This window comes from Mus caroli, unplaced genomic scaffold (genome assembly GCF_978045245.1).
Source record: "Mus caroli unplaced genomic scaffold, Mus_caroli_1 scaffold_11, whole genome shotgun sequence".
Taxonomy (NCBI): domain Eukaryota; kingdom Metazoa; phylum Chordata; class Mammalia; order Rodentia; family Muridae; genus Mus; species Mus caroli.
In genome coordinates, this window is record NW_028227266.1 from 41064854 (window position 1) to 41092202 (window position 27349).

Genomic DNA, 27349 nt, shown 5'->3' on the forward strand with positions numbered 1-27349 from the left:
GTGGAAAGGGGTCTGATTGCACTAACCTCTACTTTTTGTGTTGTTGAAAGGGTACACAATAAAAAAAAAAGTTTTTACAAAAATAAATACAACTAAATCAAACAAGGCAGAGACAAGTGGCTGAAGCAGCTGTGGCAGAGTCCTGGGCTGGTCCCCTCCCACTGAGCAACAGGCCCAGTGTTCTCGCCCCAGATTTCTTGGCTGAAATTTTTCTTGATGTGTCCATCTGGGGTATGGGTTGTAGTCAGACTCTAATCAAAGAGCTTTTATAAACTATCCCTGCTACAGACAGGACATCTCTGATAACAACAGATCGGAAGGTCTAATACCAGTATCTTTAGAACACAGATTCAAATCTCAAGTATAGAAGTACAAAGTATGTGGATCAGCCTGGCCTCAAATCTATGGTGACCCTCCTGCCTCTGGCCCCAAATGCTGGTATTACAGGTGTGTGTCACCAAGCCTTGCTCAGAGCTGCGTGATGAACCACTATCTCCATTTTGGACAATTGGGGACTTTGCATGGTTAAAAAGCAAAACAAAACAAAACAAGCAAGGCAGTGGTGGTGCACAACTTTAATCCCAGCACTCGGGAGGCAGAGGCAGGTGAATTTCTGAGTTCTAGGCCAGCCTGGTCTACAGCGTGAATTCCAGGACAGACAGGGCTACACAAAGAAACCCTGTCTCAAAACAACAACAACAAAAAAACCCCAAAAAAATATAGAAACGATGAGTTTTTAGGAACCAAAGTAAAAATACATTTTAAAATAATAATAATAATAATAATAATAAAATTCAGACAACCCAGGTATGGGATAAAGCCTGAAGTTGCAGCACTGCAGAGGTGAAAACATGAGGGCCAGGAATTTAAGGCCATCCTCAGCTACTTAGCAACTCTGATACCAGCTTGTGCTACATGAGACCACTTCAATCAAACACAAACACACACACACACACACTCACCAGAGACAGACAGACAGACAGACAGACAGAGAGACATGAGATCATTCTTAAACTATTTTTTTTTTCTTGTCAACATGACTAAAATTTTGTTTGGTTGTTTGTTTGGTTGTTTGTTTGGTTTGTTTTTTGTTTTTTTTTTTTTTTTTGAAACAGGGTTTCTCTGTGTAGCCCTGGCTGTCCTGGAGCTCACTCTGTAGACCAGGCTGGCCTCGAACTCAGAAATCCGCCTGCCTCTGCCTCATGACTAAAATGTTTTAAAGTAAAATTTGAAACGGAATCAACGAGGGGTAAATGTGGAAGTTGCTGCAGCAACTTGTATACAGCAAAAGGTGAGATTGGCTGTCTTTTTCTACCCTTCCCAAAGTCTGGTGTGGAAAAGAAGCAAGCTTAGCTAGATCCATTCAAAGAGGGGCTCTAGGGCTACTGGGAAAGCAGGCTTCATCTTGGGGTAAAGGGGAGTTCTGCTGGAATTGCCCACCAGGGGAGCCTGCAGTTGCTGTGGGCCTGGGACCACTCAAGCAGATGCAGATGATTTATCAAATGATCTCAAAAAAATCCCTCCATCTCTAAAGTACCACGATTCGATGAAGTTCATTAGAAGACATCAAGGCCATTTCTCCCTTCTGCCTGGTCCTCCCTATGCCTCTGCAGATGCAGTAAGTAAGTCTTGCTTGCCTCGAGGGAGGATAGAGAGAGGCAGGGCAGAGAGCACTTCTAAAGCTTATTCAGAATCTCCTACTTGGGACCTTAGTGATGAGTGGGTGACATCTAGATTAAGCTGGAAGAGCCACCTTCTGGGATCTCTGCAAGCTTCTTTTAGCTTTCATGGGTCTCTATGAATCCCTGGGCCAGATGGTCTCCTTGGAGAGAAAGCAAGGGGCGAGGCAAACTCCTTGGAACCTTGGCTCTTGGGCCTGCCAGGATCTCGGGGGATTACCCAGGTAGATTTTCAGCTTTAGGGAAGATGACGTTGATTATCTATTTTACTTCCCAAATGGAGAAGCTGAGTCTCAAGCATCCATGAAGCATTCTTCCAACTCTGAAGTCCCCAAATAAATCTAGGCTTGACAGCGAGCTGATCATAGGTGGACTGACCGCTCAGGATGCTCAGGAGACAGTCTATTCTCCCAACAGAAGTCTGCTGTACTGACTGATGGGTTTTAAAGTGTTGGTGTATGTTGAGAAATGATTCCCAAGGGAAGAAAACCAAAGCTCTAGGTCTCCAACGCTAATGTAGTATGGCTTCCCACGCTAGCACAGTTCCATTGTCAACAGCACAAATTCACAGAATGTCCACACATTCATCCAAGGCGCAGCTTAGCTACCCAACTCTAGCATCACCTTGGTCCTACCCAAGACCTCATCTCTACCAAGAAGCTCTCAACAGAGTAAGAGGGCAGAGGCTATAGGCGAAAGCACTGGAGTTGAACAAGATGATAGCATCCTAGCCTGGTCAAAGCAGGGCAAAAGACATATTGGATCTTGAGTCCTAGGATTCTAGGTAGACTCCCCTTAGGCCAGGGTGGTCATAATACCCAACATATGAGAAGAAACCAAAGGCTCAGAATGCAGGAGGTTTGAGTCCTAGGGAAGTCCCTGCTTTCAGCTCTCGTCTTCTTAGCAGCTGATGAACACTAGACCAGCAGGTGAGCTCTGATGCCTGGCCAGGCCTCCCCAACACCATGAGCTGGGCCCTGAAGAAGGCCCTGCTCTCCCACCCCTGAACCAAGACGCTGACACCCAGACTGGTAAGCCTCCTGCTTTGCATGGCTTTGGCAGCGATGGGATGTGATTTTGCCTGGGGAACAATTCTCTGGGGGAGGGAGGTGGAAGCCCAAACCAAGAACTGTTCCAGCAGGATTTTTCACTTCTACCTGGTAAACAATACTCGGGGCACGCAGCTATGAGACTGGGCCTCTCCCATTTCTGAATGGTTCTCAGCAGCTCTACTCCCAGGATAACCCAGTAGGACTTCCTGAGATGACACTTTTAGGGACAATTTGACAACTGGCTAGTACTTCTTAAGCTGCACATCTGAAGGTAGGCCCTTGCAAAGTTATCCCGAAACACACAGGCACACACACACACACACACACAGGCACACACACACACACACACACACACACACACACACTACAAAATGATGATGGTGGTGGTGGTGATAATGATAAAGATTCTGTTAGTAAACTGGGAAGAATGGACTTTAGGGTTATTTTCAAGACTGCTTTACACTGGATTTACTGCAAATGTCAATCATCCTAGCCTTCAATCTCCCTCTGCTATGAAAACGAAAAGTTCCTAGAGGCTAACGAGATGGCTCAAAACTTAAGAGCACTCCTCAAGCCTCTAGAGGACCAGAGTTCAATTCTCAGGACCACATCAGGTAGTTCACAACCACCTGTGACTCCACTTCCAGGGACGATGATCTGACAGCCTTCAGCCTCTGAGGGTCCCTGCACTGACATGCATACACACACACACACACACACACACACACACACACACACACACGTAGACAGAGAGAGAGAGAGAGAGAGAGAGAATTAAGAATAATAAAAACAGGGCTGGAGAGATGGCTCAGTGGTTAAGAGCACTGACTGCTCTTCCAAAGGTCCTGAGTTCAAATCCCAGCAACCACAAGGTGGCTCACAACCATCTGACACCCTCTTCTGAAGTGTCTGAAGGCTACAGTGTACTTACATATAATAAATAAATTAATCAATGTTAAAAAAAAAAAGAATAGCCGGGCATGGTGGTGCACGCCTTTAATCCCAGCACTCAGGAGGCAGAGGCAGGCGGATTTCTGAGTTCGAGGCCAGCCTGGTCTACAGAGTGAGTTCCAGGACAGCCAAGGCTACACAGAGAAACCCTGCCTCGAAAAACCAAAAAAAAAAAAAAATAATAATAATAATAATAATAATAATAATGATAAAGATAAAGATAATAAAAACACACGTTTCTAGTCACGTTCCTGCCGCCTTTTTCAGGAAGAAGAGCCTAGAAGGAATCTAAGGACAACTTCTGTAGATGCTTGCTAAGAAGGACCTGGGAGGGCCTGAGATAAACTTGAGAAGAACACTGTCTTAGGAGTTAGGAGGTCTCATTTCCTACAAGCTGAGTATCCCTGGTCCAGGGGATCCAGTGCAGGGGTCCTGAGTATCCAGTCAGAGCATAGATGATGAAGAAACATTCTACACATGCCCATAGCCATGCACACTGTGCCCTGGGAAGACCTCACTAATGAATTTTAACATCCTATCTGTTTCCCTAAACTCAGTACCATGCAACAGCGCTGATGGTCAGGGCCCACACTTCTAAAAGGAGCTACCCACTACCGTAGGACTAGATGGCCTCTCGAGTTCCCTCCAGACTCTCAGTGTGCGGACTCCTAATGTAAAACACTCATTTCTCTAGTCCAAGGACATGAAGAGTAGAAGTCACAGACACATGGCCCTATTGAGCTATCTGATGTGCATTCACCATCTCATATGTTGAGTGTTCAGAAGGGCAAGCCTGGAGCCCGCTGGACAGGCCTTGTGATGCGAGCCTAATTAACATCTTAGCACTTTGAAGGACCAGATGTTCAAGGCCAGCCTTGACTACACAGAGAGATCAAGGCCAGCCTGGACTTTGTAAGACCCTATCTCAAAACTCAAAAGACAAACTGGAAGTCTATTCACAGTTGCCTTCCCACAGAAGTCAGGAGCCTGAGGCGATGCCCTGGGCACGAAGCATCTTTTCTGCATCAACTCTGCGGGAGGAAGCACGGCTTCTCCTGGCTCCCAGTCCAACTTCTCATGTTAGTCTTTGATAAACTCCACCTCACCATGGTCTTCAGATACCTTGGGAAATATAATCCCCATCCCTTCTCCATCTGAGCTATGGATTGAGCCTTTAGAAATCCCATGCACTGCCTCTGCATCTCCTCTTGGTGAAACATTTACATGAAAATCATTAGCAGAGGGAGCCCAACTAGGCAACATGGTCAAGGGCCAAGATAAAGGAGCACCCGGGGCTTAGAAAAGGTCCAGGGTCTCAGTTCACTGATGCAAGGAAGTAGGACCCCAGCAATGTAAGATTTCACCTCAAAAATCTCCACTCCAGAGTGTTCTGACCCTGGAAAAATACTACAATATGCCCTATGAAATAAGAGCTCTATCATTATTATTTATTATTATTATTCCATAGAGGGGGCCGTAGAGGTGTAATATCTGTCCTCTGTGTGTTCATGAAGTCAAACTTGAAACCCGCTGGGCAGCACATGCCTGCAGTCCCAGCACTCTGGGCGGAAAGGTAAAAAGATCAAGAGTTCAAGGCGAGCCTTGGATACTGAGCAAGCTCCGAGAGACAGACTCTAAATGCCAGGCTTGCAATTTATAGGTAAGGATTCTAAGTTCTAGAGAGGCAAGTGACTGGCTGCCCAAATGGCACCATCTTACTGCCAACTGAAACTTTATTTGGAGCAGCCAAAGTAACTCAAGTAGGCAAAGGAGAACAGCCTTCGATTTTCTAGAATTTTACATAGTATTTAGTTTTGCTGACTCTCTCCTACCTCTCAGCGCTAGGTGGGAGAGGGCTCTTTCCTCAGATCCCTCCCTTTTTCTTGCTTCCTGAGAGATGGAGTCACACAAGCTGGGGCGAACACAGTCATCCAAGGTGTGGCGATGTGTATGTGCGTGTGTGAGTGCATGTGTGTGTGTGTGTGTGTGCGTGCGTGCGTGCGCGTGCACGCGCGCGCGCGTGCGCCTGTGCCTATTTCACCTTCACTGGAGCTTGGTTCTAGGCCTGGAGTCCTGGACTACAGACCAGCCTGACCAGGAGACAGAATCTTCTAATTGAAGTTACCGGGGTTGACTATTAGGTCACTGTGCAGGGACACTTTGTCCTCCAGGGATGAATACTAACCAGTGACATTATTAACTGGCAGGCATGGTTCTGGGTGTTTGACGAACAAACTTTGATCCTCACAGAAGCCCTATGAGGCAGATACTGCTATTAACCCCATTTTATAGATGAGAAAAATGAGCAGAAAGCCTTTAAATAATGAGCAATGAGTAGTAAGCTTTTAACTAATGACCGTGAGGTCAGAGTAGGCTGGGGGAGCGAGCAGCCCTTCCCAAGCCTTTCACATCAGCCAAGAGCTCCGAAAACACGGGCGTGTGCACCAAGCGAGCGAGCAGACCATGGCTAGAGAGACTTCAATTTCACCATTCACCTGAGGCACAAATGCAGCCTCAAAGAGGGGCATTGCCTGCTTAGGTGGGGTAATGGGAAAGACCAAAGTCCAGAGTTCAGCCATCCTCTCATCTCCTTGGGCAAACAAACTGCAGAGACTGTTTCCCCAACAATAAAAACTCAGACAGGATCAGTCCTGAAGGTCAGAACCTAGAGCTACAATTCAGTGGTCCTGACCCAGGAGCTCAAATTATCATCAGGCCACTAAGAGGGTGCAGGAGGGGAGAGACAGGCCCATCTTCCACAGGCAGGTCCCCAGGGTCTGGGGAGATGGGCAGCCAGGAAGTTTGCTAACATTTCGGACACCTCCCTTTGATAACTTTGAGCCCTTGAGCCAACATTTGCCAGCCAGCTTAACCCCTTTTGTCCACGCTTCCCTCCTCAAGAAAACCTTAATCAGCCTCATTTGAATTTCAAATGACCTCTATCTTCTCCCTCTCCCCATCCCAACAGGCTTTGAGGCAGGAATATGGAAATTCACCCAGCAGTATGGAAATCATCACCCTATGCAAATGATGAGCGGGACCCCATTGTCATAGCAACCACTGGTTTCCTCTCCTCTCTGTACCCCTTTTGGGCTCCCAGGTTTGACTCTTCCTATTCTCTTCACAGCTTGAACAAGGTTGGGGAGTGGACAAGCTCCACTGCTGGGGGGCCTTATTGGAACTGACATTGACAGGAGGGACATCCAGTACTTGAGGTCACCTGCCGGGTCAGACCTGCCAGGCCACCTGCTCTAGAGCAAGCCTAGGCCAGGCACACCCAGGCAAGGCCAACCACTGTGGAACAGCCAAGGATGGGGCAGGTGATTGAGTGTGTGTATGGGGTGTGGGGAGGTTCTAGATTCTAGGGGACACAGTGGAAACCCCCAAATGGACTCAAGAGAGAGGGGGGTGGGGGGGGGCGCTCCGGTGTTACAGTGGAAGGAGATGAAAGACCTGCATGGAACCTGTATGTAAAATACGATGCAAATGAGCGCCTATTATTGTTTGACTCAGCTCAAAGTTTCACTGGTGCTTTTTGAGAGATGCCCACAGCGCTGTTTCCCAGGCGCCTGACTTGGCACAAAGACCTCCCCTCCCTGCCCTTACCCATGACCATATCCCCCACCCCCCACTAGTGAGCTCACCGTTCCCCAGAGAACTCAGGAAGGCACGCTGAACTGCTGGTGGCTGAGGTCTGGCCATCTGGCCACCTTAGAGGATCTCAGTCATAGCCCTGCCCTGCTCTGCCCTGTACACCTCTCACAGGGGAAGTCAGATGATTCCATGGTTCTTAATGGACCTCAGATCTCAGTCTGTCCCCGTGCCCTCAATCCAGAAGCTGTTGGGGAAGGGACTGAGAGAGACGCTGGACCTCCTCGTCCCTTTCTGTTCTTTGCCTCCGCGGCGGTGCCCCTTTCCACAACAAATGGCTCAGAAGTGGGACTCCTTAGCAGGTGTTGGCCTGAAACTCCAGGCCTTCCACCTCCGGGCCTCATTTTCATTTGTTTCTTTTTCTTTTTTTTTTTTTGGTTTTTCGAGACAGGGTTCTCTGTGTAGTCCTGGCTGTCTGGAACTCACTCTGTAGACCAGGCTGGCCTCGAACTCAGAAATCCGCCTGCCTCTGCCTCCCAAGTGCTGGGATTAAAGGCGTGCGCCACCACTGCCCGGCTTCATTTGTTTCTTGAGGAGGAGAGTTTGGGTCAAGGATGAAGGCTCGGGATGCTGCAATAGCCTAGGGTCCTGACACTGCTCAGCACCCAATCTGCTTGTGTGCTGGAGGCAAGGTGCCAATGCATTTCATGAATATACTGGGGCCTGTCTCCTAGCAGAGCCTCATCACCCCACCCTACACTATCTCTTTATCAAGGTCGCAAGAAGATGGTGCCCAAGTTCCTGTATACCCACTGCTCCAAGAAGTCAAAGACAAAACACGAAGTGCTCCTATACAGTGCACCTCCAAGTGTGGCCAAGGGTGGTCCGCAGACCTGCATTAAGGTCTCTGATCAGGTACAAACTGCAGGAGTAAGACCTTAAAGGCGCCTGTAGAACACCAAGGGTCTTCCTGTTGGCTGGAGTGCAGAGCTGTTTGACTATTGCTGAAAGTGGTCTTAGGTCAGACCTTAGTATTCAATGCCATCACACACAGCAGGATTGGATATTGATCTGGGACAGACTGGAAAAACAAATGGTCCTCCACTTGGGATTGTTTGGGGAACAGGAATGTACTCAGAGACAAGGAAGGGAAGCCAGGTGGTAAAGACAGCTCACACATCCCTGCCTCTGTCCCCCTCAGTCTGCCCGGTTAGGCTGGAAAGAAAGGAAGTCATTTCCTTAAGTAGACCTCCACAAGGAAGAGACAGTGGTATAGAGAGGGCCAACAGGTACTCATGGCTTGTCCAAGCCTTGGCTATCCTACAGGGTGGGCTGTGAACCCACGGAGGAGCCCTGCTATAGCTGGAAGTCATGGGGGCATAGTTGTCAACTACCACCGAGGCTGTTCTATTTGCTACAGTTCTCCAAGGGCTGGGGACAGATAGGCAGTTCCAGGCACTGTAGGCCACTCCCTGAGACCGTCAGCACTTACAGCTACAGTTGCAAGCCTGGGTGGTGAGTTGTTACCTTCTAATTTCCCTGTCACAGAAACCAGAAATAAGAGGAGATGGAAACCACACTGAAGTTAGCTAAGGGCTGTAGGTGAGGGATATTAAGGCCGTCCAGACAGTGGGGTATTGATTCCTATATGAACAAGGAGCCAAGAGAAAGTATAGGTTTGGATTTCTCTCTGTGTGTCTCTTTCTGTGTATCTCTCTCTGCCTCTGTCTGTCTGTGTCTGTCTGTCTGTCTGTCTCTCTCTCTCTCTCTCTCTCTCTCTCTCTGTGTGTCTCTGTCTCTCTCTCTCTCTCTCTTTCTCTCTCTGGTGTTTTTCTGAGGCAGGGTTTCTCTGTGTAACCCTGACTGTCCTGGAACTCACTCTGCAGACCAGGCTGGCCTCGAACTCAGAGATCATCCATCCTGCTTCTTCTGCCTCTTCAGTACTGGGACTAAGGTGCGCACCCTCGCCAACCAGTGGGTTTGGCTTCTGAGGGATGAAAAACAAGGGCGATTGGTACTCTCATTATTGGAGGCTCTCCTTTTCCAAGGATGGTTTTGAACGTTCACAAAGGCACAGATAAGAACATCAGAATCCCATTACCAGAATCTGTCCTGGTTTTGTAGTAACTTGAGGTGGTAGTGGCACATCCACAGAGGTGAGGGACCGAGCTGGGACAGACTGAGGCTCAAACCTTGAGAGCAGCACTTCTTCTCCTTGCTTTATTTTTGCAGATCCCCACCCACAATCCCCCCCACCCCCCACTCCACCCGCTGCCACCATCACCATCTGAAAAAAATCTGAAGTCCCAGGCACTTTCCTCATGCCTCTCCATTACAGCACGTTTCCTAATTACCTTCCTATGATGGATGGTCTTTTCTCAGTGGTGTGTCCTTTTCAAGATGCCTTCACACCCACTCTCATTTAGTCATAAGTGCCCAGGACGTGTGTGTGCACACACACTCGCTCACATACAAGTCTCATTAGAACAGGTGTCCAGAGGAGCCTCTTTATACATCATCAGAGAGTCTCACCTGATCTTCGAGTACCTCTGGGTTTCTCTCCAGTCCTATCAGCCTTTGAAAGACCACTTTATTAGCATCTATTAACATCAGAACTGAAAGCTACCCTCTTCTCTCACCGCCTTCATATATTCCCAGAACCTTCCTTCCTGGTTGCAATCCCCAGCTTAGCTCCCAAGTAACTTGAGGGTGGAGTCCAAGGAAGGAGCAGACCCTTACCCAAGAGAGGGAGGTAGTCCTGGGTCATCACTACCAGTCTTCAAAAGCCTGAGGAGACCACTGGTTTGTTTATGTTGCCCTGGTCCTCTCCTGGACAGACATACCCATCATATTTAAAGCCCTGTTGGAAGTTCTTCTGTCCAACTGAGTCTCCTGGGTGGTTCTAGACTGCAGACAGATGTTAGTCATTTAGTCTCAGAGATAAGACAAGGATGTCTCAACTTGGAGGAATGGATGAGAAAGCTATCCTCCCTCCCCTCTAGTGAGATGAATAGTGGTTCCCAAAGAAGGGGAAGAACATTCTTACCCAGGCTAGACCCTACACTGTGCACCAGCAGGAGCAGCCGGCCCTGCTCTTTCCTTCTAGTACCCATTTGTGCTGGCTGGTCTTATATCAACTTGAAACAAGCTAGAGTTATCTGAAAGGAGGTAACCTCAATGAAGAAATGTCTCCACAAGATCCAACCGTAGGGCATTTTCTTAGTGATTGATAGGATAGGGCCCAGCCCATTATAGGTGGTGCCATCCCTGGTCTGGTGGTCCTGCGTTCTATAAGAAAGCAGGTTGAGCAAGCCATGAGCAAGCCAGTAATCATCCTTCCTTGGCCTCTCCTTCAGCTCCTGCCTCCAGGTTCCTGACCAGTTTGAGTTCCTGCCCTGACATCCTTCAATGATGAACAGTGATGTGGAAGTGTAAGCCAAATAAAACCTTTCCTTCCCAACTTTCCCTTTGGTCAGTGTTTTATCATGGTAATAAAAACCCTGATTAAGACACCCAAGCAAACACTCTGGCCCCAGACAGGCCTTTCTGTCTTAGACTGGATCAATCTTCTTTCTAGTCCTGCAAGACCACCCTTCCTGATTTAGGCATCTGCTGTGATGACGTCACTTTCTTATGTCCCCTCTCTCTCTGGTTTTCCAAAATGGGCAGCCCTCGGTCTTCCCACTAACATCAATGGGTAGAGACACTAGAAAAGTTCACCCTGCAGCTTGTCGTGTTCTGGGTAAGGGACCTCGGGAACCTTGGCTAACACTCTCATCACCAGCCTCAACTTCCCCTACCTGTAGCTCACACACACACACACACACACACACACACACACACACACACACCCTATCCTTGGAGGAAAGTTTCATGGGGACAGAAACTCCAGAGCCCAGCACAGGCTGCAAAGTGGAGGTCCTAGACATTGCCATGGGACTGCCAGCTAAGCCAGGGTAGGATGGGAGCCACTGAAAGAAAAGCAGGGCTGTCTTGGGAGGAAGGGAGCGGTGAGCCGGCACTCAACTCCCTGGAAAACCTACACGCACTTAAGAGATATTCAAACAGATGGGAGGGCGAGAGCGTACAGAAAGCAGACCTTACAAGCCAGCCCTCCCAGATAATCTAGTACAAAGCCTTCCTTTGTAAAGAAGAAACTAACGATCTACATTGGAATAGACAATAACCTGATGACTTCTAAACAAGCTACATTTTTCCTCTCAGCCACAATGTTCTCCATGGAGAGAACAGAGCTAACTAATCAGGTCTCTGTTTACTGTGCGTGTTAAATGAGATGATGTCCAAAAAGCTTTTACATGGGGCTGGAGGGCAGGAGGGGGATGTGACCCAATGGGTTTTCCCTTTGTCCCTTCCTTCCTTCCTTCCTTCCTTCCTTCCTTCCTTCCTTCCTTCCTTCCTTCCTTCCTTCCTCCCTCCCTCCCTCCCTCCCTCCCTCCCTCCCTCCCTCCCTTCCTTCTGAAACATTGGTTTTTGTCTTTTCTCTAGTGTTTGAGGCCACAAGTGATCAGCACAGCCTAAAACCCCCAAGGTCAGCTGCTTTGGTGTTGGGAGCTGTCAGTTACAGCCTGGGGACTTTTAATGCATGAAAAAAGTTATATTTTTATCCAACTGCTTGGTTGAGAAGAGAAAAGGAGGGCTGAAGAGATGGCCTCAGCGGTTAAGAGCACTGACTGCTCTATCAGAGGTCCTGAGTTCAGTTTCCAGCAATCACATCATGGTGGCTCACGACCATCTGTAATGAGATCCAGCTGAGCTCCATGAGTTTCTCAAGAACAGACAGACAGACAGACAGACAGATAGACGGCTTGGTACAGTGCTCTTGCTACATAAGCATAAGGGCCCGAATTCAACCCCTGGAACCTCTGCAATAAACACTGTAGCGTGCTCTTGTAATCCCAGAGCTGGAGGAGGGATGGAGACTGGGGGATCCTAGGGGCGCTAGCCTGGCCCACTAAGCAAAACAGTGAGAGTCCCTGTGTGAAAACAAGGTGACTGAGGAGAGAGGTGTCCTCTGGCTCCTTGTGCGTGCGTTTGCACGTGCGCACACAGCTGGGGGTATAGTTCAGGGGCAGAATCCTTGCTTAGGATGCCTGAGACTCTGGGTTCAATCCCCAGTACTGAAAATAAACCCTGCGGGAAGGAATGTGGCAACTGGTGGGAGGTAAGAGGAATTCACAAAAAGCAAGTAGCTGCCACAGGAGGAGGAAGGGGGTTTGAGGGGACGTGCAGACAGGATTTCCAGAGTCTTGAGAGAGAGAGAGAGAGAGAGAGAGAGAGAGAGAGAGAGAGAGAGACTCTGAGCTCCAGAGCATTTTGTTCTCGGCTGAGGGGTGGGGGTGAGGGAAGGTGTGAATTGCCCTGCAGGTCTGAGAAAGATCTCCAAGGACTTCCCCGCCAACTCAGAGTGGACCAGAGCGACTCCCCTTTCCCAGCTCCCAGCCCTAACGCCCTAGGGGTTTTCACACAATACTTCGATGCTTTCCAGTACACAGGGGTTTTCTGGGTCATCTTTGCTTATAGTTCCCTTTAAAACTCAGACACAAGCCGGGCGTGGTGGCGCACGCCTTTAATCCCAGCACTCGGGAGGCAGAGGCAGGCGGATTTCTGAGTTCGAGGCCAGCCTGGTCTACAAAGTGAGTGCCAGGACAGCCAGGGCTACACAGAGAAACCCTGTCTCGGAAAAATCAAAAAAAAAAAAAAAAAAAAAAAAAAAAAAACTCAGACACAAACCACCTATTAACTCATGCCCTGCTGGGGAGGTGAATGTGTCTTTTAAAAATTCAAAGGAAACCATTAAACTAAGTCGGTAACCATTGTAACTGGTAATGAGCTTTCCTCTCTTAAAAAAAAAAAAAAATCAGAACACTTTCCAGGAAGTTTGTTTTCTTTAATTAGCGACTTCTTTTTTTTTCTCTTGCCCTTAATTTAGGACCACCTAAATATTAATCCTACCACTGAGCAAAAGCCTGAAGGGGAAGACATGAAAACTTCAGAGGTCAAAGACATCACTGTCTCCCGGGGATCTACCTCAAGGACCCACACACAACCTTTTCTTGATTGTTAAACAGAGCAAAACCAACTTCTGGAGCTGACCCACTTGCTCAGGTGAAGGGAAAGAGAGCAGCCCAGGCAGGCACCTGTAGTCTTTGCACAGTACTACCCAGAGTTATAGAATCACAGCAGTGATAGGCTGGAGAACAGGCACAGAGGTTAAGTACCCTGGCTCTTATAGAGGAGCGAGCTTTGATTCCCAGCACCCACAACATAGATTACAACCTTCCAAGTAACTCCAGCTCCAGGGGATTTGACACACTCTTCTTTCTGAGCTCCACAGACACCGGGTACTTTGAGTGGTAGTAGCTAGGTGTGGTGCTGCACACCTTTGATCCCAACCTCAGTAGACAGAGACAGAGAGGTCTCTGTGAGTTCAAGGTCAGCCTGGGCTACACATCAAGTTACAGAACAGCCAGAGCTACTTAGTGGGACCTTGTCTCAAACAAACAAAACCAAACCAACATGACAGCAGTGCTGGCCCTTACATAGCTCAACTCCTTGTCAATTTACCCTCATTTTCTCAGGTCACTTTGTGAAAAGGATAAATGAAAAAAATCAGGTCCTGTTCGTAGGCTTTTTCTTGACATTGTGAAGGGAGAGGCAGGGACTCACTGTGTAGCCCAGGCTGGCCCAGAACTCCTTCTAGCCAGGACTGGATTTGAACTCCTCAACTGTTGTCTGTTTATTGGTTTTTTTTTTTTTTTTTTTCAAGGCAGGGTTTCTCTGTGTAGTCCTGGCTGTCCTGGGACTCACTCTGTAGACCAGGCTGGCCTTGAACTCAGAAATCCGCCTGCCTCTGCCTCCCGAGTGCTGGGATTAAAGGTGTATGCCACTACTTCCCGGCTCTCCAACTGTTGTCAGTCCTTTTGTCTCAGCCTGAGTGTTGCTTACAGGAGGGCAGCATCCTGCCTGGCTTGTTTGCCAGCTTTTAGCCCAGGTCTGTTTGACTTGAAACCATGCCCTTCAAAGGTCTACCTCCTGAAGAGGTTGGCAGCATGTCAGGATGGATTCTGACAGCCCTAGTTCATCTCTGGATTCTCTCACCCTTAATTCTCTTGGTACACAGCTTCCACAGTCCCCTATAGGAGACTAGAATTTGTCCAGGCAACACATAACACATTGGACTTCCTGGTCTCCTCCTACTGTTGAAGCTCCACCTTCCTTGGCTCATTCTTGAGGGGTTCAGGGTGGTTTATTCTGACTCCTCACACCAATCCCCAACTGGATCTGGATAACTTATTTTTTATTTTATTTATATGAGTACACTGTAGCTGTCTTCAGACACACCAGAAGAGGGCATCGGATCCCATTGCAGATGGTTGTGAGCCCCCTTTGAATTCAGGACCTCTGGAAGAGCAGAGAGTGCTCTTAACCACTGAGCCATCATCTCTCCAGCCCGGGTTAGGATAACTTATAGCAAAGCCCTGGTTGCAGCAATGAGGGTGATCGTTTCCATATGGACACTGCTCAGCTGTGTCTGGCTCATGGGGTCTGGGGAAGCAGAGTTGGTTCCAGGAGAAGGACAGTTTCTCTAGAGTCACAGCTCTACTCTGGGAAGGCCATCAGCACAGGCAGAGCCTCTGGCACTTTTCATCTGAGCTCATCTCAGCTTCTTGAGATCGAAAGAAATTAGCCATTACCTTTCTCCATCAACCTTAGTAACACATGCCACCAGCAAACTGGCTAAAGTCACAGGCCTGTGATCTCAGCTGAGGCTGAGACAGGGGGATTGCAAGTTGGAGGCCAACCTGGGCTACAGAGCAAGTTTAAGGACAACTCAGTAAAATACTGTGTCAAAACAAATGAATGAATGAATGAACGAATGCAGTAGAAAAGGTTCAGTGGTAGAGTGCTTGGTCACCATGCACAAGTACTTAAGTTCAATAACCAATAAGGTTGAGTGAACAACACCCTGGAAAATGGGGGTGCCTGGAGAACGTAAAGACTGTAGCTCTACCTGCATTGCCACCCAAGCAAGTAGACCCTGCCACAATGTTAAACTGAAGAGCAGAGTCCTGGAGCAGCACGTGGATCCTGAAGACAAGCCCTCGCCACAGTGCCCCCTCAACCACATGCCTCTCTCTTAGCTTTAAGAGCTAGAATGTTTCAGAACTGTCGAAAGAGCTTTTAGTTTGAGAGGACATCGCCTCTTTTCCTCTTCTCACTTCTGTCTGTAATGATCCAGAGGAAACACTAATCAGGGCCTTGTTGGGAGGCCACTAAAGTTATCTTTCTTCAAACTCTTTTTTTTTTTTTTTTTTTTTTGAATTACACTCCTTTTCAAACCAAGGCTCTGGCTATGGTAGAAACAAGAGAGAAGAAAGAAATGAGACTCAGTTCTTTCCTGTCTCCGTTCTTTTTTTCACAAGATAAAGTTCTATGTCCAGGGCTGGTGAGATGGCTCAGTGGGTAAGAGCACCCGACTGCTCTTCTGAAGGTCCAGAGTTCAAATCCCAGCAACCACATGGTGGCTCACAACCATCCGCAATGAGATCTGGCGCCCTCTTCTGGAGTGTCTGAAGACAGCTACAGTGTACTTACATATAATAAATAAATAAATCTTTAAAAAAAAAAAAAAAGTTCTATGTCCAGACATCGATCCCTTCTTCTCTGAGCCATCCATACACCGTACCAGCTATCTATACGCTATCAGAACACTAACACTTAGACACAGGCCTGTTTGCTGAATTCCTTAAGAAAGACTGTTAAGAACCTTAGAACTGGGCGGTGGTGGCACACGCCTTTAATCCCAGCACTTGGGAGGCAGAGGCAGGCAGATTTCTGAGTCCAGCCTGGTCTACAAAGTGAGTTCCAGGAAGCCAGGACTACACAGAGAAACCCTGTTTCCAAAAAAACAAAAACAAACAAACAAAAAGAACCTTGGATGGCAATGGTGGCACACATGGGAGGCAGAGGCAGGCAGATTTTTGAGTTTGAGGCTAGTCTGGTCTACAGAGTGAGTTCCAGGGCATCCAGGGCTACATAGAGAAACCCAGTCTCAAACAAACACAGAACCTGGTCCTCATCTACCAAAGACAGGTCCTCTCAGGAGCTGACAATACAGTGTGTTGCTTCTGTGTTAGAGTGGAGCTTCCAGGTGTGACTCATAATCTAACAAAATGGGGTAGGAGTGAGGTCAGTGGTGCTGGCTGTGCATGCTGTGAGACCAGAGTTCCATCCCCAGAGCCCACAGAAAGACAAAGGAAACTCTGAAAAGTTGTCTTCTGATCTCCACTTATGCACACGCCACATGCGCATCCATGCACATAAACACATAAACACACACTAACAGTAAAACAGAAAATAAAGTCTTTTTTTTTTTTTTAAATGAAACATGTGCTTATAGCAGCTTCCCAGGAGGCTAGGGCGGGGAGATCTCAAGTTTGAGGCCAGCCTGAGTTACATGGTGAGTTTAAGACCAGCCTGGGCCATTTAGGAAACCTTGTCTCAAAATTAAAGACTTTGAATATGGCTCACTGGTAGAACATCTGCCTACCACATGGCAAAGCTCTAGGTTTAACCTCTCTCTCTCTCTCTCTATCTCTCTCTCTCTCTCTCTCTCTCTCACACACACACACACACACACACACACACACACACGTCACGGAATACAGTGGAAGAACACTGGTCTAGCACGTGCACAGCCCCTAGGTTTGATGTCCAGCAATGAGAGAGTGGTTGTGCTCCCTAACTTCTGTCCTTTGTTCCTAAGGATCTGGCTCCTTCCTGACCTGGTTCCAGAGGTTTGTTCTATCAAGGTCAATATTTCTTATTGCAAGGCTCCAGAGTCATGCCCTGCTATCTCTTGAGAAGTCACTCAGGACTCACCATCCAGCTTTTGGATTTGAAATACTGAGCAAGAAGAGACACCACATTGCTGGACAGTTTCCCCTAACCACTCAGGCCCAGAAGACAACACCTTCCTTACCTGACTCCACTTGACCGAAAGTGCTGCGGGTGTCCGTGGAATCAGCAACATCCCCACTCATCTTGATCTCTGCAGGGAAAACACGCCTGGCTTTAATAACAGGTCACCATTTTTCTCGCCGTGACATACGTGGCTTTAGCTAAACAGCAAAGATGAATGTGTAATTACAACAACCATCAGACTTTCAAATTCCTGATTCCTGAACACATAGCCATTAGAATATTCATAAGCTTGGAGGCACAGACCCCCTCCTTCTGGGCGAGCTTCCTAGCCTAGCCTTCCCCCCAATTTTCCACAACTACTGGAGGGCCTCTCACCTTCTGCAAGATTCATCACCACCCTCCCATCGCTCAGACACAAGGATATGGAATAGAAGCAGGGTGGAGGGGGGGGGGAAAATCCCTGCCCACCCCCCACCCTCAATTTCTTTGGAATTTGGGGAATGTGTCTTCTTAAAGTTGCATAAAAATCCAGGTGTATCTGGGCGATGGTGGTGCACACCTTTAATCCCAGCACTCAGGAGGCAGAGGCAGAAGGATTTCTTGAGTTCATGGCCAGTCAGTCTGTTCTACAGAAGGAGTTCCAGGACAGCCAGAGATACACAGAGAAACCCTGTCTCACAAAACTTAAGTAAAATAAAATAAAATAGCTTCATAGAAAACCAGGTGTGGTGGGACATGCCTATAAACTCAGCATTCAGGAGTCTTAATCAGGAAGAAGGACCATAACTTGAGGCCAGCCTTGAACTTAGAGAGGAAGACTTTGATACATGCAAATCAAGCAGCACTCTTTTGCTCCCCATGGGATTTAACACAGCTACCCTCGGAGGCAAGCGTACTTTAACCAAAGTTTGCATTTGCTCTTCTTACCTGTCTGTTCCCAGGTCTGCTGCTGTCTGTCTGGTGCTCAGAGGTCAATGCGCTGTCTGGGGAATCAAGCCCTAGCTCCTTGACACCCTTCTCAGAGATCTCGCCCTTTAAGGCTGCTTCCCTTCTCTCTTATTCCTCCAAATTGCTCAGTGAGAAATGGATGCTCCGCTGAGAGAGCAGACCTGCGCAGGGTCCCGTGTCAGCCCCCAAGCGCTGCTGCTCTGGCCTCTCCACTCTGCTTCTTTGCAATAAAGGAAACATTTACCCATAACAGCAAGCTGCCACCACCTGAGAGGCTCTAAACCTCCTCCTTAGTCTGCGGAGGGAAAGAAAGAGGCCACTCTGAGCTCACTCTCCCAGCTCCTCTCCTTATTGAACCATCCAGATCCTAATGTTTAAGACAGAGAATATTTTATTCAAATTGTGTCAAACACCCCTCAACCCCCACTCCACCCTTTTCTCTGGGGCAGCACTTTAACTCTTTCAAACTAGATAAAGTCTTGGTGAGTTCATTTGCATACGAAGCTCCTCAGCCAATCCCAGTCAAGGAGGCAGCCTTAATTTGCATCAGGTAATCAGGCAGTTGGCAGAGTAGACATCTGAGGTCTGGAGATGATCAGGATGAGGGAAAAGGGTGGACCTCCGCCCCAGGAAAAGAGAGAAAGCGCCGCCCCCTTTCTTTTTGGTAAGGTGCTAATGTGTGTAGCTCTTAAATGTATTTACAGCTCTGTAATGAAGTGACCGTGGTGCCAGGCAAAGCAGAGATGCAGAGATCAGCAAATGCACCAGAAGTAGGGGAAGAAATAAGGCCACCCTAGGAGTCTCTGAATTTTGAGGACGCCCGGGTATATAGTGAGAGCTCTGTAGGACCTTCCTAGACTGCCATGCTGGACTCCAGGGTTGTGGCAGTCTCAGGGACACCCCCACCGCTGCTCTGCCTTTGGGAGGCCTTTGTTGAACCAAACCCAAGGCCTTCCTTCGGCACTTGCTAATTTTCCATACAGTTAGCCCTGCATACACATATGCATGCATATACAGAACTAGCAGGGGCCTCTGCCGCTGCTCAATTGCTACCGCAGAAACACCGGGCTTCTCACTTTGTCCCAGCATGGATCTGGAAAATGTCCAACATCCATCCGTATCCCACACTTGAATGTGAAGGAAAAAGCTCCAAGCCAGAACCTGCTGGGAAGACACTGGAGGGACATCCTCTCCCTCTGCTACTTTTGACCTGTTTTAGCAGAGGTAGAATTCAGGACTTCAGAGCATGGGTTTTGGCAGCAGAAAAGCCAGAAGGTAAACAATGCCATCACTAAATGGCCAGGGGATCTGAGGTACAAAGGACAATGTGAATTTTCTCATGCAGACCCGGGATGATCAGCACACCTCCCAGAAGCATGGGCAAGATGAAAGAGAATGTGTGCCTACTAACTGGCTTAGACATGAGTCTCGGTCCCCTTCTGCATTCTGGTTATGTCCTCTCCTTAGCCTCTCCTGATTCCCAAGGACAGCTGTGGCTTTCAGTCTTGCACCTCTGTAACTTACCGAGGAAGCTGTTAGAATTCTCCTGATTCCACCTACAGAGGAAAACTGCTCATGAGAACAGAAAAGGCTTGGGGGACTGTCTGTGAGGCCACTACGTCCGTCAGAGTTTCCAGTTCAACTTATTTCAAACCCTGCATTTAGATAGATAACTCTGTGTGTGTGTGTGTGTGTGTGTGTGTGTGTGTGTGCATGTGTGTTTCCGAGAATAGAATCATGGTCTTGTTTCTACTACCACTGAGACATAGCCCAGGCCTCTCCTTCTTTTGAGGCAAGGTCTCAACAAGTTGCCAAGGCTAGCCTCGAACCCACTCTAACTCATGCAGGATTTGAACTTGTGATCTTCTTGTTTCAGCCTCCCAGGAGTATCTGGGACTACATGCCTACACCATAAGGACTGACTTACGAGTGTAGCCTTTTGAGCCAAGACTCATTTTGTTGCACATCACCCCAACTTTCCTTTTACACCGTTCCTTCTATCGCTTTCCACTAAGACAGCCTCTTGTTTGTCCTTTGAAAAAACTTAAAGCTTAGTCTTAATCATGCCTGAAGTTAGTTCCAAAGACATCCAAGGCCCCTCATGTTGCCATGACCTGGTGACAGCCCAACTCTTCGGGCAGGGAGTGGAGCTTCATGAGGGATAGGATGAGATAGCCTGGAAACCTCTTTCAGTCCCCGGCATCTGATGCTCTAAGAACCTGTTCTTGTTGGGTAGGAGGCTGATGCTGATGGGTGGGACGAACCCTTGGGTCTCAGCCTAAAAATGGGCCAACACCGAAACTCCCTGAGACGCTGGCAGTAACCCTTCACCCGTCGGACAGCACTGCCGGGGGTGAGGGAGAGAGGTGTGGGGTGGGGCCAGCTCCACTGTGTTCTTATCTCCGTCTGTCTGAGTCGGCTCTCTGCCATGCTCCCTTCCCTGAGGAGGCTCAGGTGCTCAGTGTGAGCGCCCAGATACTTCAGGTAGACCACAACCTGCCTCGCCTAGTGCCATCATAGCATGAAGTTGCCTCGGCCTTCCCGTGGCATGGTCAGAAGTAGTTCCCCCATAGATACCTGGAAACACAGGCACCTCAAGGCAGTGCTCAATGCAAGCAGCAGGCTGAGTGCCCTCCTGGGTTTAGGCTGTTCTGGGCAAACAAGAGCTTCACCTCGCTCTCCTGTTGTCCCTGTTCCTGGTCTAGGAAGGGACTAGCTAGACCAGCATCTAGGTTCCTTACTCAAATACTTGCTTTTTGTGGGTCCCTCTACAGGGAGGACTTCCTGAAGCCATCCAGTGCCATTTCTGAGCCAGCCAAGGCTCCAACTCTTCTTCTAGTGTAGACTTTTCTTCTCCCTCCTTCCCTCTGACAGGCCTTTTGGCTCAAATGCATTCCTGAACACCAACTGGCACAGGTCTGGGGTGTCTAGACCTCCCTCCCTCCCTGCGCTGACAGTGAGATACATAGAAAGACACCCACGGCCAGACACTGCTACCCTCTGGTTGACTGTGTACCACTTTTCTCTCTTCTCCCATCCTGACTGACTGGCTCTTGTCTGTCCCTTTAGGCCTGAGCACAGGAAGTCCCTCTCAGTCTGAGAACTCCCCTGCTACTTGCTATGATCACCAGGCTCCACAGTGAAAGATGTTCGATGAGAACACGGAGAGGAGACTGTGGCAAACCTGAATCAGCATTTGTATCCAGGCCGTCAAGGACCACATAGCTATGGTGCCCTCTGAATGGGCACCCAGAAGCAAGTCTATGTCCAGGTTTATGGACCCCCCATCACACTGATACTACTCAGGAAACCATCGGAGGCATCCCTAAGTGCATGGTGGTGGGAATTCCAGGGGAAGTGGAGCAGCAGAAAATGGGTTAATTATAGAGGGACTAAAATACACAAGGTTTCCAAAATAAAGACGAGTGTCCCTTCTTTTGTACACGGCAGGCCCACTCTGAAAGACCCTACAAAAACCTCAAAGCCTACAGTGACTTATGCCTGTAATCCAAGAATTGGAGATGCTGAGACAGGAGGATTAATTTGAGTTTGATATAAGCTTTAAGCTACGAACGAACGGAAGAAGACTGTCTCAAATGACAACAAAGACCTTGAATGGAGAAAGCAGGGACAGCACAGAAGGCTCCAAGCCCAGTGAGCCTTTGGATGGGCCACTGAATGGTGAGCACACAGCACAGAGGGACCAAGATTTTGTGAGTGACACGGAGGAAGATCAATAACTCTGGGGGGACTGGTGGGGTGGGGGCGGGGAGCTAGTTAAAGAGTGTAGCAGGGAGGCCTTCAAGGCAATTGGAGAGGGAAATCAGGCGAAGTACACAGAGGCAGATCAAGCCCCATCCTGAGGGATCACCCACTTTGGGTTCAGCACACTCCATCCGGAGCCCTGTAGAGCAGAGATGCTGGGCAGACCTCTGAGGAGCATCGACTGGGGGCTTGCATGGGGGAGGGGCCTGGGCTTCTCTCCCAGCTTCTCTCCTCTCTTGCTCTCTACCAGACCCTCCCAGTTCCCAAGCTGCTAGGATCCAGCTGTTCTACCTCCTCCCACTTCCTTAGGGAGAAGCCTCCAGTAGGCAGGGAGGTGGAAAACCCCCCAGGAAGTCCCTGATTTTGGTTCTAGAGAACTCCCTACTTTCTATTGAGCTACCTTTGGACAGAGCTGCATTTGAAGCCTGGCTTTCCTGGTAGGAAATGGGGGGGGGGGGCGGTGAAATGCCTGCCCAGAGGACCTGTCCCCAGGACCTTCCCAGCCCACAGTATTGCTTTGGATCTGAAGACTCTCCTCAGACACTGGAGTACACCCAATTGGATGGTTCCTTCAGCCTCACCTAGTCCTTCCTGGCAAATCCTGGGGCACCAGCCACTGAGTGCCAACATCTCTCCGTTTGTACTCAGCCCTGCTGAGAAACAGCATTAGTGAAACCAGGCATCAGGGCCCTCCTGGACCCCAACTAATGTCTGCTTCCAGGAGTGATGGGAGACAGGAAGACCTAGCCTGTTCTGTTTCTTGGGGGTGGGTCAGAAGATCTACTTTCTCCCCCCTTCCCCTTTTCTCCTCTTCCTCCTTTCCTCCCACCCTGTTCTTCTAGAGCAATCCATACAATTTCTACAGCAACCCTCAAGTCCTAAGGAAAAATTACTAGGCCCTTGCACTGTGTGCAAGAGGTAAGGTACTAGGCTGTAAGTGGTCAAATTAGGTACAGCTTTTTGCATTTTGATTCTGTTACTTGCCCAACGCCTCAGGTAGCCAATGAGAAGATCGTCCCTTCCCCCACCTCAACCCATCAGCAAGTTTAACTCTCTAGCTTGGTAGCATCCTTAGCCTAGCAGTGCTCAGAGGATCTGAGTGATTGACAGGGCTGGGTCTCTCCACACCCATCTCCCATTTGTAAGCTACCGGGTAACTGACTCCGGGTCATTCCATCTCCTGGTTTCCTCAGGAAAGGAGGTCATGCAATATCGTACTCAGATGTGCCTGTTGTCATCCCCTCAGGCATATAAACCCATTATACACTGAGCCCATAACACAGATGACCAATGGATAATGAGTGGACACACCTCCAACACAACCGGAACACGTGTGGTCCAAGACTCATCAGGTTCTTTGGCGTTTACTTCACCCATCCTCTCAACACACACGGGGGGACAGGCAGACACTCATGACACACATACACACAAACACATGCTTGCACAAGTCCTAATCAATGAACGATCCCGTGGCATGGCATCTGCCCCAGGTGCGCCTTTGGATTTGCTCCACCCTACCCAATTCCCCTAGGCATCCCCCATGCCCACTTTGCCTGCATTTCACACAGGTGCCCGGACACCAAACACGCAGCATGTGGATACACGTATGCACTCCCAGGTCCACACCCTAGCTGAGTGATTGAACCACCCAACTCCTGCAACCTCCTGGGACTCCAGTGCTTCAGCACACCCAAGTCCCACGCACTGTCTAACTCCCCAGATCTGGGGCTTCAGGAACTTCATGCCCCTCTCCACTGTTCTCCAAGGTTTCATATTCCAAAGTTGCTCCTTTTAACCCCTCTCCCCATACCTACCTATCCACGCCGACCGGAAAGGACCCGCTATCCGCATCGCCCTCTCCTGGCCGCCGAGGAGTTAACGCCACCCCCAACCCCCAGCCCCTCGCGTGGTGCAATGTTGTCCCTGTCCTTGGTCCCTTCCCACGCGCAGTGACACCTGTCGGAGCTCACTCCCTCTTCCCCTTACCTGTGTGCATGGGCTCCAGATTCACCATCCTGCCCCAGGCGGGGCCAAAGCCAGCGCCCCCCCAGGTCCCTCGCTGCTGCCCCAGCCTGGCCCCCGGGGAAGCCAGGGTCTCCCTCCTCCCGCCCTCTGCCGCCGCAGCTGCAGCCACTACAGGAGCGGCTGCCACCTCGGTCGCGTACTCCGCTGCTCCGGCCCGGGCAGCACTCCGCGGACAGGCTTAGCACACTCCCCAGGTGAGCACGCGGCGCGGGGCGGGGGCCTCGGCCACGCCCCCTGGCAGGGCCCCCGCGCTTGGCCCCGGGCCCATGCAAAACAGGGATTTGCATACGTGGAACTGGGGGCCGGGAGAGGGGTGTCAAGGTGCTGCCGGGGCGGGTCCCGACCCTAAGGAACACCTGTCCGTCGAGACCCCGCCTGGCAGTCCTTCCCCATCACGCCCTCAGCGGCTCCTACTCCTGGGGCAGTTTTGCTCTTTCGGGGAACCCCAGGCTTCTACCTGGTCGGGCTCCAGAAAAGTAAGCAGTGCTGCTCAGAACCTGCGAGTGTTTGGAGAAGACAAGGGGGTGCTGAGAATGGTCTTGCCTCCAACCGCTTACCACCGCCGTGGCTTGGGTCAGGCTGTTCACCTCTCTGACCCCATTTTACGCATCTATACAACGGGGCCTGTGTTAATAACTGCTATCTATGAGAGCTAAGCAGGTGACTAAACCGGGCTGATTTCCTGTGGTTTGCCCTTGTCGCTTGCAGCAGCTTCTTCTGACTCTTTCCAGGGCTCTTTCCAGAGAGACACGGCTGCCCCTTTCCTGCCGGTTCCCACCATCAATCACCTCTGGTCCCAAGTTAGGAGGGAGAAGGGTGTGGAGAATATTCGCCAATGTCAGCAGTTGTGATGAAGTTCACTTTCCAAGGACTGGAGTGACTTATCCAAACTCTGCAATTTGCCAGTGATGGAGCCTGCAAGGGCAAAAATCTCCTAACTCTTCAGGGGCCAGCGAGTGACTCTGTGCCTCAGAGGGACACATCCAGCCAGCTCAGAAAGCCGTGTGCTGACAGGAGGGCAGAGCCTCCCTTTTCATCTCCTTTCGAGATAGGATCCCCATTAATCTTCCACCCCCAGCTCCAGCCCAAGTCATTTTCGAGGATGGTCTTGGGCTTTTCTGCCTTAAAAGGAAGGAAGGAAGGAAGGAAGGAAGGAAGGAAGGAAGGAAGGAAGGAAGGAAGGAAGGAAGGAAGGAAGGAGGAACTGGAGAGATGGCTCAGCAATTAAGAGCACTGACTGCTCTTCCGAAGGTTCTGAGTTCAAATCCCAGCAACCACATGGTGGCTCACAACCATCTGTAATGAGATCTGACTCCCTCTTCTGGAGTGTCTGAAGACAGCTACAGTGTACTTACATATAATAAATAAATACATTTTTTTTAAGTATACTTTTCTCCTGAGATTTCCATTCATAATACCCCAAGCTTACTGTGCTTCCACTCTGGACTTAGCACGGTGCTGAAAACTTTAAGGGTGTCTTTAAAATTATTATTGTTGTTGTTATTATTATTATTACTGAAGTGCTGTAAGTTCAGAATCAAGATGCTCACACATGCTAAGCGGCTCCAAAGCTGTATTCCCAGTCTGTTCCGATTTTGAGACAGGGTCCCCTTATAGCGTCTAAGACATTCTCCAAAACTTAGTGCACATTAAATAAACCCTGTAGGGGCTGAGGAGATGGCTCCGTGGTTAAGAGCACTGACTGCTCTTCCAGAGGTTCTGAGTTCAATACCCAGCAACCACATGGTGGGTCATAACCATTTGTAATGGGATCCGGTGCCCTCTTCTGGTGTGTTCTGAAGAGAGTGTACTCACATAATAAATAAGTAAATAAATATTTAGGCAGGCGGTGGTGGCGCACGCCTTTAATCCCAGCACTTGGGAGGCGGAGGCAGAGGCAGAGGCAGAGGCAGAGGCAGAGGCAGAGGCAGAGGCAGAGGCAGAGGCAGAGGCAGAGGCAGAGGCAGAGGCAGAGGCAGAGGCAGAGGCAGAGGCAGAGGCAGAGGCAGAGGCAGAGGCAGAGGCAGAGGCAGAGGCAGAGGCAGAGGCAGAGGCAGAGGCAGAGGCAGAGGCAGAGGCAGAGGCAGAGGCAGAGGCAGAGGCAAAGGCAGGTGGATTTCTGAGTTCGAGGCCAGCCTGGTCTCCAAAGTAAGTTCCAGGGCAGCCAGGGTTATACAGAGAAACCCTGTCTCAAAAAACAAATGAACAAACAACTCAATACACAAACAAACAAACAACCCCTGTAATAGTAGCATAGTGTCTATTTCACAGATGGGAACACTGGGGCTTAGGGAGTTTAACTTGCCATACAACACAGCCCATAAACACCAAGAACAGAATCTCCTCGGGGTTCACAGCACTACTCTCTTTGCTGTAGTGAACCATTTAAATGCCCTCTTTTTTTGAAGCTGGAACTGATCTGGTACTGGGGAAATGGAGAGGTTGTCCTCTCTATTTTCCCCTTAGCACTGGGGATTGAACTCCGAGCATCCTGCATGCAAGGTGCTGGACGTGATTGGAACTTTGCAGCCTATGTGGAGGGTTATGCGGGCTCTTCTTAGCTCACTCCCCCACCCAGCCCCCCTTTTCTTTTACTGACTTGATGTTTTGTTCTGTTGCCCTCGGGTCCTGGAACAATAGTGGGCACAGCAGACATCAGAAAGTTTAAGTGCCAAGTGGAGGGGCAGGGATGGCCTAAGTGAGTCTTCAGGGCTGGGCAAACTGCCTGGCCCAGTCATACCCACCTGCCCCTCCTGGCTAGAAGGAAGGGACTTTCTTTTCCTTTCTTTTGGAGATCAGGTAAGGGCTTTGGGAGGTACATGTGGCTCTGGGAGTCCCACTTCGGGATATTCTCAGCCTGTCCCTTCATTCCACATAACCTATCCTTTCCTTGCTGGGCTCTTTCCCTGGGCTCAGTGTCTGATCTACAGCTGGGCTCACAGGCCACCCTCCCAGAAAAGTGCCTGCACCAATTCTGTAGAACCCATCTGTGATTTCCGTATCTCTATTTGCATACATTTGCATGGCCTTGTGCACTCAGGGTCTGGTCCTTCGAGCACTTTAGGGCCTGGTGCAGCTTTCTCCACATGGAATCTCCCTGTTTTCCCTCTGAGCCTCAGTATTCTAGAAGCCAGAGAAGTTTATATCTGATGATGTCCAAGAGCTAACTACCTAGGACTCTGGGGTTGGAGTGTGTGTAGGCAAGGGTATAGAGTTTTCAGGGAGGGAAGCACTGAGAGAGACAGAATCTTGGGAGTTCACAGTTGAAAGCAAAGCTTAAGGGTTCCAAAGACTGGGGCTGGGGTGGGATGGGATCTGGAGGAGGGGAGAGGTTGGCAAATATTGTCTTAGCTATTGTTCATCTCTTCATTCATCCATTAGGAGTACGTACTC

General features: G+C 49.4%; 1 protein-coding gene across 1 annotated transcript in view; it reads right to left on the reverse strand.

Moving 5' to 3' along the window:
• Positions 1–23945, reverse strand: part of Pou2f3 (POU class 2 homeobox 3) — an 81305-nt gene extending 57360 nt beyond the window's left edge. The window contains exons 1-2 of the mRNA XM_021172894.2: positions 23918–23945; positions 17277–17345 (exon numbers count right to left, since the gene is read on the reverse strand). Coding sequence (XP_021028553.1) covers positions 17277–17345; positions 23918–23945 — 97 coding nt within the window. The remainder of the gene's footprint in view (positions 1–17276; positions 17346–23917) is intronic.
• Between the last annotated feature and the right edge of the window lie 3404 nt (positions 23946–27349).